The 19,882-nt window shown below is 36.1% G+C and overlaps 1 protein-coding gene across 16 annotated transcripts in view; it reads left to right on the top strand.

The window, feature by feature from the left end:
* SSBP2 (single stranded DNA binding protein 2) overlaps window positions 1-19,882 on the top strand; it is a 204,927-nt gene that overhangs the window by 150,254 nt on the left and 34,791 nt on the right. For 6 of the 16 annotated variants that reach the window (XM_082335677.1, XM_082335678.1, XM_082335669.1 and 3 more), the window contains 6 exons: window positions 1,974-2,033; window positions 5,424-5,490; window positions 5,681-5,751; window positions 9,667-9,758; window positions 15,967-16,015; window positions 17,958-18,002. In XM_082335677.1, coding sequence (XP_082191803.1) covers window positions 1,974-2,033; window positions 5,424-5,490; window positions 5,681-5,751; window positions 9,667-9,758; window positions 15,967-16,015; window positions 17,958-18,002 — 384 coding nt within the window. The remainder of the gene's footprint in view (window positions 1-1,973; window positions 2,034-5,423; window positions 5,491-5,680; window positions 5,752-9,666; window positions 9,759-15,966; window positions 16,016-17,957; window positions 18,003-19,882) is intronic. The other 10 variants (XM_082335664.1, XM_082335674.1, XM_082335667.1 and 7 more) reach the window with 3 other exon arrangements.

Raw genomic sequence — 19,882 nt, 5'->3', positions numbered from 1 at the left:
TCTGCTTGAAAGGAGCAGATGTTCTGCCAATAACATGCTATTATAGACTAATATTAGTAGTGTGATTCTACATTAAGATATGGTTGACTTGAGAGACACTGCTGATTTCCCTTTTATGACGTGTACAACTGTAAATAAAGTTAAAAGTTTAGTTTGCTGAATGAGGTAAGCCAAATCCAAGATACTCACTAGAGTGTGCTGCACTCCATACAATGCACTTGGTTAACCTTTATGGAAATTGTTGAAATTCTAATTTCCTCGCACTTTTACTGCTTTACAAGGGCCTGCATGTTTACAGCCTTCACCACATGCACAAACATTTTTTCTTTCTTTCTTATCAGAGAACCTCACCATCAGAGAGAGAGCATGGAGAAGCCTCCCTCTTCTATAGCACACAATTTCAAATGCCTTTTTTATTAATCTTTTCACAATTGTCATTGAACTTTCTTCTCCAGTTTGTAGTTTCTCTGTATTTTACATTGCTTTCTAGTACCTATTTTGAATGCATGTATGTAGGTTACATTATTTCAGCTTTCAACTGATTCTGAGATGTGAAAGGTACCATTAAATTTTTTTATGCAAGGTCATAGGAAAAATGCCATTACTAATTATTGGTAAAATAATTATAATTCTCTTGCTAGCTATTGCTACTATTAATACATGCATTACTAGCATTGATGGTCACTGGCATTTGAGTTTATAACGCAGCGCTGCTGATGGAGCTGAAATATGCCATGCATTTGTGAAACAGTGATGTTGATCGTAGTTTTAGTGACCTTCCAGTGGTCCTTAGCTACAGCTGACTAGATGATGCCTGTGTAGGTATATTTGTTTCTTTTCAAAGAGACTCCGAAGAGTGAGTTTAAATGTGCAGCAGCTCTTTTGTCATCAGAGATTGCCCCAGGGAAGTCCCAGCAGAATCCTTTCCTTTATCTCTCCCTTGTCTCTAGTGGCAGTGTCATGAACAGAAGCGAGCTCCTCTTTCATGATATAAAGAATCAGTCTTTTTTGTCCCTGTGTTCACAGTCAAAGCATACTTTTAGCTCTTCATTTTCTTCTGGAGTTGTAGGTTCACTTGCTTGCCAAAATGATCCTCTTCATCATTTGTTTAGTCAGATGTTTGTACCTTTTTCCTGTAGATCTCACGCTTGCCACTAATGTCCTGGCTTTTTAGATTTCTAGATTATTGTCACACTTTGGGATGGAATAAGTAGAGATGTTAAATGCATTTTCTGGTACTACCATTTGTTTATCATAAGGCACTGACCTTGTTTGTGGGCTATGAAGTAGTATCGTAGTAGCCAAGAGCCAATAGAACCTCACAAGGTGCAGGATGTTATGACAGATTTGGGTTTTTATTGGGTTTTGAGAGAGGAGTTTTACTGTGTGAGCATGGAGTTAAATATGGAGGGATGGGAGGAGTGCAATATTGAATTAATAGGGTTAATGGAACCACCAAAGTTCTAAATATTTACGATATAAACTTGAAATCCGTGCCCTCACAGGTTAAATCTTGTATTGCATTTTAGTGTACTATTATGAAAAAGTGAATGGAAAGTATTTGTGAATTTTTATGCTGTTACTTACCTCTTGACTCTTCCAAGAACGTTTTTGTTTTCTCTTCCAGAGTTCCTATCTTTATCCCTTCTCCAGTGGATAGTATAGATATGTGATTATATGAGCTAAATGGCTTATTATTCTTCACTGTTAATGCATTAAGTTGTTTCTATTCTACATTCACAGTTGCTGTAACAAAGTTTCAAATACTGTATCTTGATAGATGCACTCACTAAGAATCTCCAAATTTATTTAGTTCTGCTAAACATTGTGGAATAATATACTGAACGCTCTGTGGAAGTATTTAAGCTGGATGCTTGAGGTGTGAGCATGGCACAAGCCATATGCCCAATGACTCAATGCGATATTTACAAGCTAAGTGGAATTATTTAGCAGTATTTCTTTTTTTTTCGTAGCCTTTCATGTCCCCTCGGTACCCTGGAGGACCAAGGCCACCTTTAAGAATACCCAATCAGGTAAGATTTTATCACTGATGCACCATTGTGGTCCAGGGTGATGGTGCAGGGGTGGGAACAGGGTATGTTGTCTTGTTGGCTGGCAATGGCTCCTTGGCTACAAAACTCACTCAGTCCCTCTCCACCCCATTTTATCTGACCATTAAACAGTTATTTTGATAAGGTGTGGCCATGCCACTCCCAGGTCACTTTACTATGCTTAATTAGCATGTACACCTCAAAATTTATTGTGCGTTAAGCCTGTTTGCACAGGGAGGATATAATTGGCTTGTGTTGTGCTGCATTAACCTCACCAGCCAATGCTGCCTGCACTCGGATGAAGGCAGAATGTCCCCATAACTGTTACACTTTTTCCTAACCACATCAAGCAGTTAGCTCTGAGAATTTTGTTACTTAATTCTACATAAAATGCATCACTCCCTCCTATTCTTTGTTGGATATATGAAGTATATTTATTTCATAGTAAATATGGAGATTATTGGTGAGAAACAGATATCATGAAGTGCTGTATTGCTCTTATAGACACTCTGAGGACTTTATGAAAGCATCGAATTCCCAATTTTCTCTCATCTCAATCAAAGGATATGCATGCCAGTATAACAAGAATGAGTAATGAGCTGCTGTTCGTCAGCAGAGACCTTTATTGGCCCATCTGTGAAAAGATGGTTCTGGAAGCAGATAGCATTTGTATTTTTAAGTTCTCCATCGTGCAGATAGAGGAGGAGAAGGCGGTTGTCAGCAGATGAAAAGTAAAGATAAGCAGAGAGAAAAATACCAGTGGAGCTCTGAAATAAAAACTGGGTCGTTTACAGTATTGGGAAAGGTTGATAGGATAGATGGAATGGGTGTTTTGGTCCAACTTAGACTTCCAGGACTGCCTTTCTTGTTGTCACAGCTTGATGAGGAGACTTCTATGCCTCAACTTCAGTTCTGGCTATTTTTTATATCTGTATAACACAATGTCAACAAACTTGTCTTTAGCACTGGCACAGTATTGTCAGAAAGTATGAAGTTTAAATTTTAGTGAGCTGGATATATCAGGTGGCAAGACTTCTTCAGATATTCCTCTACATCAAAGATGGTGGTGTTTGGGAGCAGGTTAAGTTACCTGTACCATACCTACTTTCTCACAAGAGAAATGCGTGACTTAATTAACCTTGCTGAAGTGATCATCAAGGGACAAGAGTCCAATGTCATTAGCAATTTAGTTAAATACTTGCTACAGACATACTGTAACTCAGTACAAAATATCTTCCTGATTTTTGCACTTTTCCGTAATATCTTAGCCAAAGATACACTGCTGTTTGGGTTTCACATATCCCTTTGTTTCTCTTTCTATGCTTCTAAACACTGTAAGTACTGGCAGGTAGAAACTGGATGTGGTGAGTGCTGTGAAAGCACTGCCAACCTGCAGTTTTAGTTTCCGAAGTGTTTTTGTCTGCACATTGTGATATTTTCAGTTCAGAGTTGTAACATAATCACATAATCTCAGAGAATTACAGCTCTTGCAATTCATTTACATTACGCTGCATTCATGAATTAGTGCTTTTAACAACACTGCCGTTATTTAAGTTACAGTATAGCTGGGCAGTGTGTGGAAGTAATAAACTATTGTAGTGCAGGTTTAAGGATGAAATTTTGATTAGATAGAAGTCAGTAAAAATCAGAGTTAAAATTCCCACTCCCAACTATAACTCTATTCCTTAATGCCTTGCAGTAGGGATTGTGTTTCTTAGCCAAAGAAGGGTAACACAGGGCATGCGTGCACAGCACAGTCCAGTGCTGTGTGAGGGTTATCTGAGCTAGATCTAGGCTTTGTAGCAAGAAAAGTTAGCACCTACCAAGTGCCTTATGAGTGCCCCTAAGTTTTCTCGAGTGCTCAATCATGTCCTACAAGATCAAGCCCTACAAGGGTATTTACTGTTGGCAATGCATTGTGCTGCACAGTACACTTGTTTTTCTTGAAGAGCGGTATGACATGTTAGAAAGGAACAGCAGTCCCTCATGTAATGATCTCCAGTGTAATGACTGCGTGAGTTAAGTCTTCGGTCACATGTGCTCAGAGCAGCAAATGCCTCTGTGTCCTTGCATGTGACTTGCCATCTCTGGCAGAAGTGACCGGTTCCTGCTTTGCTAGTATTTGACGGTTCTCTGTGCACTTAATGTATTGTTCTTATGTATCATCCAGACTTCAAGCCACTGAAGTACATGTAAAACTCTGATTTAAATGATGTTGTCCCAGATTATTTGTTTGTTCCATTAATCTTGCAGTGGAGTACCTTTTGACTGTATTACCTTTGAGGTAATAATGTGCATCTTAATTTTGAATTTCCTACCTCTTGTGGAAACAAACTGTATAATATTTGCAGATAGTTTCCCCTTTGTAAGTATCTAAGACCACTACAGTATTTCCAGGTCAAGAGTAACTTATCCATTCCCACAGTAAGCAATACCTGTATTGCCTCAGTAGATTACATTCATAATAACAGATTTACTCATCCTGGATACATTTCTACTGAAAATGTGGTGCTGTTTTGAAATGCTACATAGCACCTAATCGATCAGCTACAAAGATTGATTCATAAAAACATTTTTCTAGTTGACTGAACTATAGGTAAGAGACTGTAGAAATTAGCCTTAAACCTAATTCAGTTACTATAAACCCAAAGGGCAGATTAAAATGTGGGGACATAAAAGCAATGCATTTGATTTGGACTAGAGGTGAAGTAGCAAGACAATGTACCTTCACTTACAAGATTAGGAGCAAGTTTTGTGATTATTGTTATCTCCCATAGATGAATAATAAGCTTATCTTGGCATTGATGCCCTTCAAGAGTAAGGCAGAGTGGAAGATAAAATGTCCCCCACATCACAGCCCTAATTAACTGCACCTTGTGAATGCTGTGCAGTTGGCTCAGTTATGTCTCACTCTCGGAGAATATTGGTGTCTGCATCCTGACCTCTGAAAGGAAATGTTAAAATAATGGTTAAAAGGGAAAACTGTAGCAATATAAGCTTTGTATAAATTGCCATGTACCCAAGGAAAAGGCAGTATTTGGAGGTCAAATAATAGGTAAGGTAAAGTGAAGGAAGTATTGGGGGGGAAGCAAATTAGGCAATTATATTTTGGAGATTATTTATACGTAATTCCACAGAAGTCCAAGAGTTTGTCCGTGCAAATCCATAGTCAGGGTTGTAGGACATTCAGTACTTTTAGTTTAGTTAGGCACTTGGGACATTTAGGTAGGGCATTTAGGAAAGTTAACTCTTCCACATTAGTCTTGACTCAGAAGAAACATGCGGGAATTAAAAACAAAATAACTGCATTATGTCTTTAACATAAATTTCAAAGCATTATATGCTTTTAACATATGGTTTCTATGCCTGCAGGCACTTGGAGGTGTCCCAGGAAGCCAGCCATTATTGCCTAGCGGGATGGACCCAACACGGCAGCAAGGTAAATGAAATAATCATTTGGACTATTCAAAAGTACTGTCTTCTCAAACTCGGGTATTTCTTTCTGTGTTTCAAACCTTACTGCAGCTTTTTAAGCTTTTTGTTAATTAAAAAGGAATGATTTGTTAAAGTCATTTTAGAAGGTGCTTGTATATTGCATAGTTTTTTAAGTTACATAAATTTATTTGCAGGGCATCCAAACATGGGTGGGCCAATGCAAAGAATGACTCCTCCAAGAGGAATGGTTCCGCTAGGACCACAGGTACCTTCCCCGGATTGATACCCATTTTTATTGATAGGCCTATACTTACACTATGTTACTCTGGCTTTCCGTAGCTTGAAGATGGCCAGGACTTGCTCTTCTAATCCCATTTTGAAATAAACTTTCTGTTTTGCAAAAACTAATTCTGAGTTGCAGTTGTACAAAGTCTAAAATGAAAACATCAGTCATTTTAATTAAGATTTGAAATTAGAAGAGGAATCCCTTAACTTGCTTATTTCAGAAAAGTTATGTTTATCCTACAGCCAGTGCATGTTGTAATCAAAGGCTGATGTTTGTAAAGGAGGCGAAGGATTGAGTAGGTGTTGCCTTATCTTCCCAACCTAACTGATCATGCTGTTTAGGAGGAAAGGATTAATGCTCCTAGCTTAGGAAAACTCTTTGTACCAAAAATACCCCCCAAAATTATGTAAAGTTTTTTTTCATCCACTATTGATCTAGATTTTTGGTGAGTGTTAGAGCAATTTTAATGTAAAAGGAGAAGTTCATGCTGCCATTTCTCCCCCTTGTCAATCACAAGCATCTTTCTAGCTCTGTTTTTGAGGAGCGAAGCAACCTTGGGTTGCAAGAATCAGCCTTCTCCATGGTGCTGACCTGGTCCTAATTGTTCATAGGCTCTTTCTTCAAAAGTGAGTTCATAGGCTCTTTCTTCAAAATATGAGTGTGTATTTGTCAGTATTACATTTCAACAGTAAACTAAGGTAGAAAACAAATTAATTCTGATAATACCTGAAATACGAATCCAAAAGATTATTCTCTGTTTTGTCAGTGCTCTCAGTGAGAGAAAATTTAAGTGGTAGTGTTTCATACCGGTGTTGCCAGTATTTTGTTTTACAGCATGCTCATCGCGCCCACACTTTGCATTTTTGCTTCCCCATTTCAGATAATCTCTCTAGTGACTTCTTTGTTCCTTGGAATAGCAACTGGATTTTAAATGATTAAATAGCTTTGCCTTTCAAACCTGTTCATAACTGTCTTTACAATTTTGGGTCTTCTTGGTAGAAACCAGTTGTGCAGTTCTACACAACATCTGTTATGTGACCAACAAACCATTATTAAATACATTTGTTATTTGTTCTGTAGTATTGAACTATATCTACCACTTGCCTTTTGGAGGTAGAAAGAGAAGCTTTGCAATGGTGCCATATGAGATTGAGCTGATACTTTGTGCAGCACCATTAGTCACACAGCAGGCAAATCTCATGCCAGTTTTTATAAGGATAATTTTTCCATTTTTGCTATCTCTTAAAATCCAGTATTTTTGTAAGGTTCTTCTTTCTTGTACTGAACATCCTCTTAAAATGGGGAAAAATGTAGCTAATCTACACAAAATTTAAGTTCACAAATCAATCTTTTCTCTAAGTGGATCATCTTCTATCTTTTGTATCAGCCATTTAGGATCTTCTCAGAATGCAGTTCTAAAACCAAATTTGATAAATCTTTCACAGCTACTTTTAACATCCTCTTGCTACAGTGCTGTAAAGTTGACTTATCTGTGCCCATAATGGGAGGCCCTGCTACCTTGCTGCACAGGCAGTCAACTTGAAAAAAACTTCAGGTGCTGATACAGAAATGCTTATGTCCAGTATAGCAAGTATAGCATGCATATGCTTGAAACTTACAGAAAAATTACCTCTGTTGTGTATTTTATGATTCTAGACTGTTTCAAACTAAATAACACGAAGCAAAAAGCAGTGGATGGTTGTAAATGCTCGAATCTGTGAAAATCGCCAAAGAATTAGGTTCAGGCTTTTTTGAAGCTGTAGTTAGGCTAGATGAATGGGGTACTATCGCCAATCTGTGACCGACTGCTGCTTCTCCCTGTCCTTTGTATCTGCTAGTGAGCATCCCACATGCTCCCTAATGCTTTCTAGTCAAAAACAATCGGGTCATCCTAAATATTTAAGAAAAAAGTCTTAGCTAATCTGGCTCATTTTGGCCCCCTGGTGTTAAGGAGCACTTTTATGAACAACTCAACTACCAGATAAACAGTGGTGGTGGTGACTGAGTAAAAAGCTGTAAGGAACAAATTGGGGCACTAACTTCTGCAGAGACCATGGCTGCAGCTGAAGGAACATGTATATTGGTAGCCTTAATGAAAGTGCTCTTATTTTAGGATGAAGGAGTACATTTGATTAGAATTAGCGGTAATTAGAGCTAGAAGTACATTTGATTAGGATTCTTCCAGTCCTGCAGGATTCCATAGAGATCTTTTAACTCCAGTCCACACAAATGATTCCTGAATTAAAATAAAGAGGGGAGTTACCAGACAGACCAAATAGGGAGAATTGCTTAGCCCTCCACATCAAGATGGAAAAATGAAATAAAACAGATATGGAACTGCTGTTTTGTTACAGTCAGACTGTGTTCTCTTCCAGATCCAGTAGTGCCAACTGGGGATGTTACTGTGCCCAGCTGCTTTGACTACCCACCAGTTGCTGCCCTACAGTTCTGACGGAGGAGTTGTTCAGGCAAAATCACCTAGGATAACCTAGGTCAAACAGTAGCTTTGAGTTAATATGGCTGACTTTTGCCTGAGCATGTGCACCCGTCAGTCTGCCGACTGCACAGAAAAAGGCAGGAATGAGTAGTGATTGATGACCAGCAACTGTGGATAATGCTATCTTCAGACGGCACTGTTGGGTCTGAAAGAGGACATCTATTTGCAGCCTCTGGTTGTATTCTTGCAAACCAGCTATGAATGGGACACTTTCAGGATTGTTAAAAATGAAGAAAATTTTAAGTTTTGTTTTTTTTCTTTGCAGCAACAGAACCTCCTCTCCTAGTTATAGATCAGTTCTAGATCAATTCTAGATAACTGATATGTCATATCAGCCAAGGTAAAAACAGCACCAGAGCCACACTTTGAATATCACTGTTGGATTTCTCCCATGTATTCATGACTTCATGTTTACATGGTTTTGTGAATCAGACCAATATAGAGAACACCCATAAGCATGAATCATAGAGTTTATGCAGTTTGTAGTATACTATACATGAAATAGAGTGTATTAGTTTTATTATTGGAAAATAGAATGCAACAATGACCTAATTTTTTTTAAAGTAAATTGCTTCTTTGTGTCCCCCTCCTTCCAAAATGTACAGCTGTTCATTTTAGAGAATTTACTATTATCCATTCTTTTGAAATATCAGAAAAATGTAGCAGGATTAACACAGATTAGGGAGTGTATTATGACTGTAAAGTGAGATAGACGGTTCTGCTTGTATTCCTCTGAATAAAAATAGGTATAATTTAGTTTTTCATGTAAATAATACAGTTAAACTTTTGTCATTATATCAGAACATAAACTCAAATTTTATAGGCATTGGGCAATTCATTTGTTAGCATCACTATGACATGCATTATCATATTAAAGACTTTTCATATTAGTTACCATAGAATTATTGAATTGACTGATTAGAAGAGAAATGTAATGGTTATGCTGTATGTTATAAAAGTGATATCATATGGTGTAATTTTATACAAGCATTTATTGATACCCTAACAAAATCTAATTTAAAATAATTCTATTTAAATTCCATAATGTAGAAATCTTAGAATCTAAGTCCAGGTTTCTGGTTTTGAATGAGCTCCCTTGATATAAAAGTTGAATACATTATAAAACTTGCCCTTTGCTGGCCCTTGACTTGATCTCTATATGCGTAAATAATACCCACTGAAGCAATTGACTTTTTAAGTATTCTTAGTCTATTTCTATTGTTTGTAATTCTTTCTCCTTGGGGTTAACAATATTATTTTTTTTAAGTCAACAATGGAAACTCCTGAAAGAATGAATTACATTGGCCTATCCAGTCAGCAGTTATGTAGGGATATCATTAACCTGCTGTCCTTTCTTTCCCCCTCCTCTTTGGTTTTGTTTTTTTGTTTTGTGGTAGTCTGACCCTTGGTTATCATTGCAGAACTATGGAGGTGCAATGAGACCCCCACTGAATGCTTTAGGTGGCCCGGGGATGCCTGGAATGAACATGTAAGCACAATAATAAAATCTTATCATATTTAGAAAAATCATTATTTCATTGTAGAAGTAACATTTGGGATACACAAGACAAGGAGAACATGCTTTGATAAGTAACATGCTTTTATGACTAATAATTGCAATTTAAAAAAGCAAACCCACAGCAGTTTCCTTCTTCTGCATGCATCTCTTACAGGCACCTTTGCTGTCCCTACAAATCTGTACAAATGCTCAGTTTCTTTCACAGGTCAAAGTTCAAATATTGGAAATATTTTGTCAGTATAGTCACTGATATATCCTTGTGTGCATTTTTTTTAAAAAATGACATTATTTACATTTATGTTTTTACTTTACTGATTAAATATTTTGTAAAGAATGGTACAAGTATGAGTCTTTTCTGCTAAATAAAGAAGTACTTAATTTTAGCAAAATAAGACAATTGTCTGGAACTATTTATAAAAAAACACATATTTGAAAGAAGAAGGGTGGATGATTCTCTCTCTCTTGCTGTTTTTATTTCCATAACTACATTTGTTTCCACTCTAAACAGATAGACGAGTATTACAGATATGAGTGTAAGGTTTTCAGTGTTTCTGGGACTGGATCATCATTTAGTAAAAATTGATAGATTGAGTTCAGTTAAGCTATACTGATTTATACCAGGCATGGATGTAGTCATGAGAGTGTGTTATGCCTTTTATACCTGTAGACTACCCCCCTTTCTAAATGCGTTGAAAAATTTCACATGTAAAATTAGTGTATCCAGAGTGGACTAGATTTAAGCTGAGGATTTTAGCATAGCAAGTGGCCCAACATGAACAATCTTGTGCACTTCAGATAAATCTTTTGCTTGCTTGGAGTTGCTTACATGATTAGCAAGCCTGGGAAAAAAAATGAGGTGCTTCTTGTATTATTTAGATTTCTCACTTAAGAGATTCACAAATTTTAAGGGGCTGCTATAGTTACCTTTAGTATACTAGAGACCAGAGATTATCAAGTCATTCTTGAGTCATGGCCCTACCCGTACTGAAGTTAGTACATTTTTTCATAACCAGCATTTTGCAGACTCTGGGGTGGTCACAGAAGGCAGCATGGTGATCTAGCTATCAAGACACTAGAATGATTTTACAGCCTAAATCAGAGAACATGTTTTTTTCTTACTCCTTTTACACCTTTGTCTTTCAAGAATGAGTTTTCAGCAGATTGACACAGAAAACACAGTGAAGATTTATATATGCTTGTTATCATTATATCATAGATGCCCATTTTTACTCTTATTTTTATAGGAAACATAAATGAGAGATGATAATTTTTATTTCAAGTAAGGAGTTACCAACCTGGAAAAGTAAAAGAGGTGTTCAGATAGATAATACCATTGAAAAAATATCTAATCCACCATATCCTTAATTTCTTCTGATTTCCAGACATACCTTGAATTCTTGAAGCAGATAAAATAAAATAGAAATTTGAGTGTTACTCTATCATAGACATCATATATTGGACTCAAGACAATTCTAGGAACCTTCACAAGGGTAGGCATTTTTTTTAAATAAAAGTGATGTAGAAAAAATGTTTAGATACTTGAAATTCAGTGTGAGTATAATATAAGCACTACAGCAATTGTCCTCAGGAGGAGATTGAATTATAAGAAAAGAAAATTAAGTTTCTAAAATAAAATGTTGTAGAAGTAAAATTGAGGATAGATAAGATATTTCAGAGGCTACTTATCCACATAAATGAGAGTTTACACAGGAAAAATAAGAAAATGGGTTCCTGGATGACAAAAAGAATTCCTGGTCTGCCAGAAAGAGAGAAGATGGGTTGAAATACTAACATTTCCATATTGCCACTTTTAATAAACACATTTCATCTTTTGTTGAGCCAGTAAACGTACACAGATCATGTTCTTTTAATTCAGTGATGTGGGAAGTGCATTTTCCTTTGAACTTCTAGGTCCTCTTGAAGGGGACACCATGAACTGGAGTCCTTTACTTGGGAAATTCATGAACTTTGATACAGTATATGATCTTCTGAGAAGAACAAGATGTGAAGCAATAATTACAAAGTAGGCAACCATAGCTGTCTCCATGTCTTACCAGACATATACTGCACCCACTTACATTTTCTTAGAAACTCATCTTTACTCCAGCTCAGCTGAAAGTGGGAACAGAATGCTCTTTCTTGGTTTAGAACAAGACTTCGTACTGTCCCTTTGCTTATTACAACGCACTTTAAAGGCCTAAGAGAGTCCAAAGTGCTAGTACTGGAATATTATGCTATAGCATATCCCGACCTGTGTTACATGCTGAATCACAGACTGTTGTAAGGAGCTCCATTATTGCGTGCCTGACTACATGAATAATTCTTTACTGTCAAACTGAGTATTTTTTTTTTCTATGTCAAATGGAGTGACATATACTGATCAAAAGGAAAACAAAGGTTATTATGGTCAGAGTTTCTTTTAATTGTATTTCCAGGACATCAGGTTTTTTTCTTATTGTAAAGTTACTGCTGTCAAAGTTGTCCTTACACCAAAATCTTAGTGGAGACTCGTCGTCTGGTCAATTCCAGCATTCAGGATCAGTCAGAGTGCATCCAAGGATAACCTGCAGGCAATGGCAATAGATGGACCCAACTGTGTTAAACACGTTCTTTGTTTTTTCCCTTACAATTTATCTAATACACAGTGCTAAGAAATAACAGCGTAAGTCATTTAGTGTAGTTATGTTTCTAGGATAAAGGATAACTATACATAAGGCTATTGCCTTATAGTAATGTACGTTTGTTTTTGCATAGCCATATCTTGTCTTACATGAAAATTTTTCAGTGTTCTCTTCAATGTTTTTGGCTTTTTGGCACTGTTAAAATACAAAAATGTGTACTCTACAAAAAGAGTTGCCATTTAAAGTCCAGCTTTTTCTCCTTGGAAAGCACGAAAGGAAGCTGTTTTGATTAAAAGCAGAATATCTGCCAAATATAATTTTACATTTTTCTGCAAGAAAAAGTGTTCTTTATTGTCAAAAATGGCAACAACCATCTCGAAAGCTCGTAGACAGTATTTCAGACCAGGAGCATACACTCTACAAAGGTAGTACTGCTAAATAATTGCTTGCTCTGTCATAACTAATGCCTATCAGATTACCGTTTGAAACAGTTGATACATATCTTGTGTTCTTCTACAAAATAACTTTATTTTAGCTATGAGGTTTTAAGTTGAAACTTGGTGTAGCCATTTTTAGTAAGATTTTATTTCTTTGTGGAAAAATGCCCTCTTTGGAACAAAATGGCAATCAAGGAGCAGTGTTACATTTCACTGGCACTTTTTAATGGTCCGTGTGACCTGCAGTGCTGTCTCAAGTGCTAAGAATATCTCAGTCATGCCTGAAAACAAAAAAAAAAAAGTTATTTTATTTTAACTTCAATTCACAAACTTACTTGTGCCTAGATGTTTAATTTCCTGATTGAATATATTTGCCACTTGGGAAAATGAAATTTTAGACTTTATTTTTTCAAGTACTGAGATCAACACTGTAGGACTAACTTCAAGGATAAAATGCAGCTGTAATTAATGATAGTGATAGATACTTCATGAATTACTCTATTTTGGAATTGGTACATTCATAATAATGTTTTATGACTCTCTTGATGCTTCCAAAATAAACATTTAATAAAGGGCAAAAAATTTTTTGCATTGCATTGAAAAAAATTGCAGGTAGCTTTTTATAATATGTGTTTTATAAGCTAACAACATTTGGCTCCACAAAAACCATATGGCTTTCCAGCAGAATCTGCTACAGTGTTTTCTAAGTCTATACTTAGAGCTGTCCATGGCTTCCAGTAAATTTGGAAATTCCAACAGCTTTTTAGATGAAAGGTGAGTTTCCCAGTCTCCTTGTAAGGCCTGTCTAAATTTCCATGTTGCTGTGGCTTAACCCAATCATGTATTTGAGTTGGCTTTTTAATAGCTCTGTAGTTCAGACTGATGTGCAGTGTCGTCACAGCTATTTTCCATTTGATGCTTTTTGCTAGATATATTTGCGTTACTTAGTGTCACACAAACAAGTGCAGGGTTTTGGGGTGAAGACAGACTTCTAACATTGTTACAAATATTCCTGATTTCTCTGAAAAAGAGGATCCAATAAGCCAAATATGGTACATAGAAAAAAGAACATCTTTTTGGAGGGGGAAAAAAAATTAACACATCATATTTCACCTTGTAATCATTAGCAGAGGAGAAATTGCTGAATATTTGACCTGAGGAGCATGAGTACTGTGAGTCCCCTTCCTTGCTTTGCCTCCTCTCCTCCTAATGAACAAGGCAGAAAAGACCCTCACCTACATTCCTGTTTTCCAGCCTTCCACAAATAATGTCAGCAGAAAGGAATCAATTTTCACTTGATTTATTTCAGTTGATTATTTGAGCTAATTTCTTTATAGTTTCATGAACAATGTAATAAAAAAAAAAATTCAATATTAAATCCCTTGGGCAACATACCTACTTAATAGTTTTTAGTTTTGCAAGACTTTAAAATAGATAGAAAACTTCCTGAACTCATTAATGAAGCCTGCTTTCTTCTCTATATTTAAATCACTCTCCCATGTCTGGTAAGCTGTGGTGGCTAATGTTGCTTTTCTAAAGCTAATGAGGCCAAAATGCCATTTTAAATGTGAAAGTTTTGTCATCTGCTCTGCCTCTCAGTTGTCAGGGCCTTCAAAAAGTGATTTAATCTTATTTATAAATAACTAGGAGTTCTTAATGCTCCCAGGAATAATTATGGTTATTGAGATGTTATGACTGTAAACATGGAGATTTTACCTCCCATATGGCTTAGTTCCCTCAGGACTGTTAAAAGACAAAGCCTAACCACCGAACTATTTTTTTGAGCTCAGCTAAGAGTGAGAAACTTAAAATAACAGCAAGAGTTGTGAGAAAAACGTGCTTTATCTGGACGGTTTTTTCTTTTTTCCTTTCCTCGTTCCCGTCTGCTTTTAGAACCCCTCTGATCTCATCTGAGTTGACTTTATCAAACAGGTCTTCTGCCTGTGAAACACTCTTGTCCCTCCTGCTGGGGAGCTGCCACTTAATCATGCATACACCATTTGGGCCAAGTGTAAGGAGAATGTCTGAAAAGTTTGAAATTTCCATTTTGCCTGCTATATGGTTCTATGACTTCTGTGGCCATAATGAAGCCTTAGTCAAGTAGCAAACTGGTTTTAGATGCATATCTAAATATTTGTTTAAAGTGTATGTATAAAATGGCATGTTTTCAATTTTTAATACATGAGATTTATTATTGTTATTATTATTAGATACAGGTTATAGCAACATATTTTCTGTGGCTTGTTCTTTAAAATAGGTTTTCACAAAACATTTATAGCATCACTTTCACTAATGAAACCTTCCTATACTTGCTGTATTCTAGATTGGTACTCAAATGTATGCATCTTCAATTCTTCAGGAAGGTACTTAATTATGTAAGCAAGAGTTCTGTTTCTATGACTGAAATTACACATATTTTAGTACCTTTCTGCCTTTGTCTGTACTGTAAGTAGACTTTTGTGGAATATGTGATACTTCCTCCAAAAAAAAGGTTAACAGTACAAGGAAAAACACTCCTCTTGAGAACTTAAAGAATTTGGGAACTTGTTTTTTACTCTTTGCAAAACTTACGTGCCATATTAAAATGCTGTGTCTGTGTAACAGCAAAGAGTTAAATTCTTCATGAACAGAAGGAAAGCACTTCAAGAGACACAAATTTGCAATGTCTTTCAAATTGTTCCACTGAGAATATAAAAGGGAAATGTCTGACACTTCCTAAATTTGCAAGTGTTTGGGACTGATGCAAAACTGTAGCCTCTGGCAGTGTGGCTACTGGGGAAGGACTCCTTATGGTGCTATTCTGGCAGGTCCTGCCCTGAAGGGAACAGAAGTACCAGAAGGAGTCAGGAACTGAATTGTCTTAAATGTGACTGGCAGGGTTGTAATAATAAATAAATAATCTTTAATCAACTCATAAACTGATTAAATGATAATAGTAGTGCAACAGTGAGAATTTTGCTATGGCATTATAACTTGGTGTACTTACGGTTTATAAACAGAGTTTAATTTGAAAAAAGCCATCTCCTTCCTTACTCAGGAAACATTACTTTAATTTGCTTCCTCAGAGCTGGTCAGAAGACAGGGATTGTTCTGTGTCTCATCTTTCATCTTCTGTTACAGGGGTCCGGGGGGTGGTAGACCTTGGCCAAACCCAACAAATGCCAATTCTGTAAGTAAATATTTAAAATGTATTAGACATCATCTTATATTTAGGGAAGTATTTCTCATCAATACACCAGGAAAAAAATTCCACTTCATTCAATAAATAGAATACTGCATGCTTTATATTTTTCCCCATAACCCTAATGCAGAGCAGGAACAGTGAGAAGCACATCTGAACAGAGAGCTCATTGACCTGCAGATATCCAGCTCTGTTCATAATCACCACAGCTCTGCATCTTTACATCAGTTACAGCACTTCCATAACACAAAGGTTATCCTGGGGTATATTTAAAATACATTTTATCTTCCTTTAGCACAAGTAAGATGAGTTAGGTCAACGCTATCTGTCCAGAAAGCTGTACAGAAATCACAGCTTGTTAAGATACAGCTTAATGTGTGCTCACATATTTTACATAACAAAATCATATTTGCTGCTCTTAACTAGGGAATATGGAATCATAGAGCAATTGCTTGCAAGACATCAGCCATTTTTATATGCTTTTTGTAAAAAGCAGTGCACTCTATTGAATTTCATTGCAACAACTACAAAATGAGGTAGTCTAATAGCAGCTTGAAGGAAGATGAGGTCAGTGAGGCATCTCACATGAACAACAGCATCTGGTATTCAGAAAACACAAAGGTAAAGTTTTCATTTTTGTTCAGTGATCATACATCATTAGTATAAAAATGTGTCCCTTTTTAGCACTTGCAGTTGGATAAGACAGGTCTGGCTTAAGAGACTCTCATGTTGTTCTTTGATTCTTTAATTCTACTAATGACAATTGGGGGAAAAAAAGAGTTGAAATTCTTCCTCAGTTTTCTTTTGCGTGTACTCAACTAAAATGGATGTTAGGATATTTTGCAACTGATAGTTGAAATATTTTCATTCTATGAAATTAATTGAGAAGTCCAGTAATAGATGTATCTGTAAAACTGAGTTTGCTGACAAGTTGTCTACAATCACATAAGATGCTTATGCTACAAAATAATTTTGTTGCTTAGTTCTTACCCCATCATCCTATAATAGCATTGGTCCATGATCCTTTAGAGAGAATAATTGCAAAGGCTATCATAAACAAGAAAACCAGATTATTCACAGGCAACTGGATTTCTCCAGATACCCTCTGTAACAAATCACAAATTGAATTTGAAATTAAAATAGAACACTTGTCCTTTTTAAAAAAAAAACACATAATGCAAAGAAATAAAATTAATATCTTCTAGGGTGAAAGATATAAGAGAGTTGCTTTTCCTTTTATGGTCAAGATTTGAATCAAGACTAAGTATATATAAGAATGTACAAATTCAGTCCATGCTTGGGATGACTCTGAAGTCCTATTGACTTAAATGCAAGCATGTGCACTTATGTTTATAAACCTTATAAAGCATATTACCTTAATAATCTTACAGCTTAACCTTTTACTATAGACTATAGATCTTTAGAAACCTTATCGTGGCTCCCACGATAAGAATAAGATGACTTTTGTAGTAGATGCAAGATCTGGATTGGTACTGGACCTTGTAACTTGGTATCTTAGAAAAGCAATGCTGGCTGTTAAAGATGTATGGCTCACTTACTATGAAACAATAGAGGGCAAATATCAGACCTTAGCCTACAGACATTTAAATGTGTGAATTATGTTATTCATATTAATTTCATTAGAGCGGCTACCAGGGCACAGTAATCTTAAATGAAAATATTTTTATTTGAAATATTGGGTATTAAATTTGGTTTGTGTCTATATTGTTGGTTTGGGTCTTGAACATACTTACAATGACAAGCTGTTGAAAAGAAGAGGTGTTTGTTTTGGCAACAATAGCATTTTTCCATAATCCTTAACTGTGTCTTTGAAATAAATTAAACAAACAAGTGTTAACCCACAGCTGTACATAAATGTGTGTATGGACTCCATCTCACTGCAGAAGAAATTACTGGTTTGTTTCTGTTGATATTGCAGATACCTTATTCTTCAGCATCACCTGGGAACTATGTAGTAAGTACACTTGTGTGTGTTTGCTTATTAGAATAGATGTTACATTTTATTTAGACAAAGAAATAGCTGTCCAGATCTTAAGAAGAACCCTTGTGTATCAGTTGAGAACTAAACATCTGATCTGCACTTGGGTTTTTTTCTTCCATCTATGGTGCATATGTTGATGTTCATTACTAGAATCATTATCAGTCTGGTCAAAATTGCCCTGAGTGCTGTTTTATTTCAACAAACATTTATATAACCAATACAATGTATTGTTTTCAATAATAAAGGACAACCCCCCCACACCTTTATCAGTAGCACAATATTGTGTATGAGTTTCTGAACTTCTTCAGAAAAAAAAGCATTTGAAGAATTAGAACAAGCTTTTATCTCCCCAAACATATACAAATGGGTCCTTATAGCTCACATTTTAAAGGAATTTTTTTTCTTATGATTACCTTCTGAAGACTTGAAAATTATTTTTTTCTCCATAGTCTGTTATGTCTTCATTTCACAGACATTGTCTTAATTTATTATTAATTAGTTGGTATCATTGTTTTTTCTTAGTCTGTACTTAAGAATGAAATAGTTAAAACTTTGTAATAGGCCCAGCATTGAGCTGTCATTCAAAAGAACACGAAATGCTAACCCTCTCTCTGGAATTTAACAAATACACTTTACCTATTAACAAATGTTTTTTGTTGGTGTATATACTGCTGTTTTTTTACTCTATCCCGAGAGATTAACTTTGTTTATCCTTTTAGGCTCTTTATTGTTGTTGTTACTGTTGTACTTGGATTATTTGTACTTCTGATGTACTCTTGTAACGCATGTTGTTTCATGTATTTTTATCACATGCTTAGTACTGGTGTCACAGGGTAATGAGAGAGAATATATATATATATATATAATGTTGGATTCCAAATTTCTGTTGGTTGGTCAGGTTTTGGTAGACCTCTCCTTTGATATTGCATGTTTTATCACCTGAAGGTTAGAGAGCTGCAGGGCATTGGCTTTAACCAGCACAAAACCTGAAGCAATTTCAGAATGTGGAAACAGCAGGTCCTTCACCATGAGGACAATATACCAGTGTTTTTTCATCTGTTTGTGCTGATTATAGGTTTCTCTTACTTTCCGTCTTCATAGGAGAGGTGATCCTGCAGAGCTAAAGCTGAAGGATGAGTTCAAGGATGAGCTTGTTTTGTTTAGACAAAAGCAATTTCTTTTGTCCTTTATTTAGACAATTAGCTGTGAAAAAGGTTATGATTCTCATTAGTGTCCATAACTGTGGTACTCATTTTGCCACATGTTTAGTGGAAACAGTCCAAATGTGCTGATCTCCAAACCAGTTCTTCCAGAACTTCATAAATTTCTCTCTATTGGGAAGAGGTTTTGTTGCTTTGCCCTAGACATTAGTGATCAGTTATTGTTGCAGATTTTGAAGATTTTTTTTGAATATTTGACTTTCATATTCTCATTTTTTAGAAGTATGAAGTGCTGAGAATCTAGAAAAGGAGATACTATAGAAAATTATTTTAAAGAAACAAACCTAAGTAAAATGCAGGTTGTAGTAGCGAACTCTGCTGGTGTACTCATATCAAGCCAAAGGTCAGCTGGGATAAATGACTTGGACAAAAAAGGGCATCACCATATTTCAGTGTATAGATAGAGGAGGAGTAAGAGCAAAGAGGTGATTTTACCTCTTTCAGTGAAAATGATGAGACTGATGCTGGAATGGTGCATCTAATTGGCAACATTGAAGGGAAATCAAAAGATGTGCAAAGATGCAAGAATGAGACACACGGAAGACTGAAGTATTGGACAAAATGTCTGAACCTCTGATCAGATGTGCTCTGTGAACTCCAGCTGTGCTAGTGGGAAAGGTTGCTGCCCGATTC

This window comes from Platalea leucorodia (genome assembly GCF_965183815.1).
Source record: "Platalea leucorodia genome assembly, chromosome: Z".
In the NCBI taxonomy this organism is placed as follows: domain Eukaryota; kingdom Metazoa; phylum Chordata; class Aves; order Pelecaniformes; family Threskiornithidae; genus Platalea; species Platalea leucorodia.
This window is presented reverse-complemented; position numbering and strand designations above follow the sequence as displayed.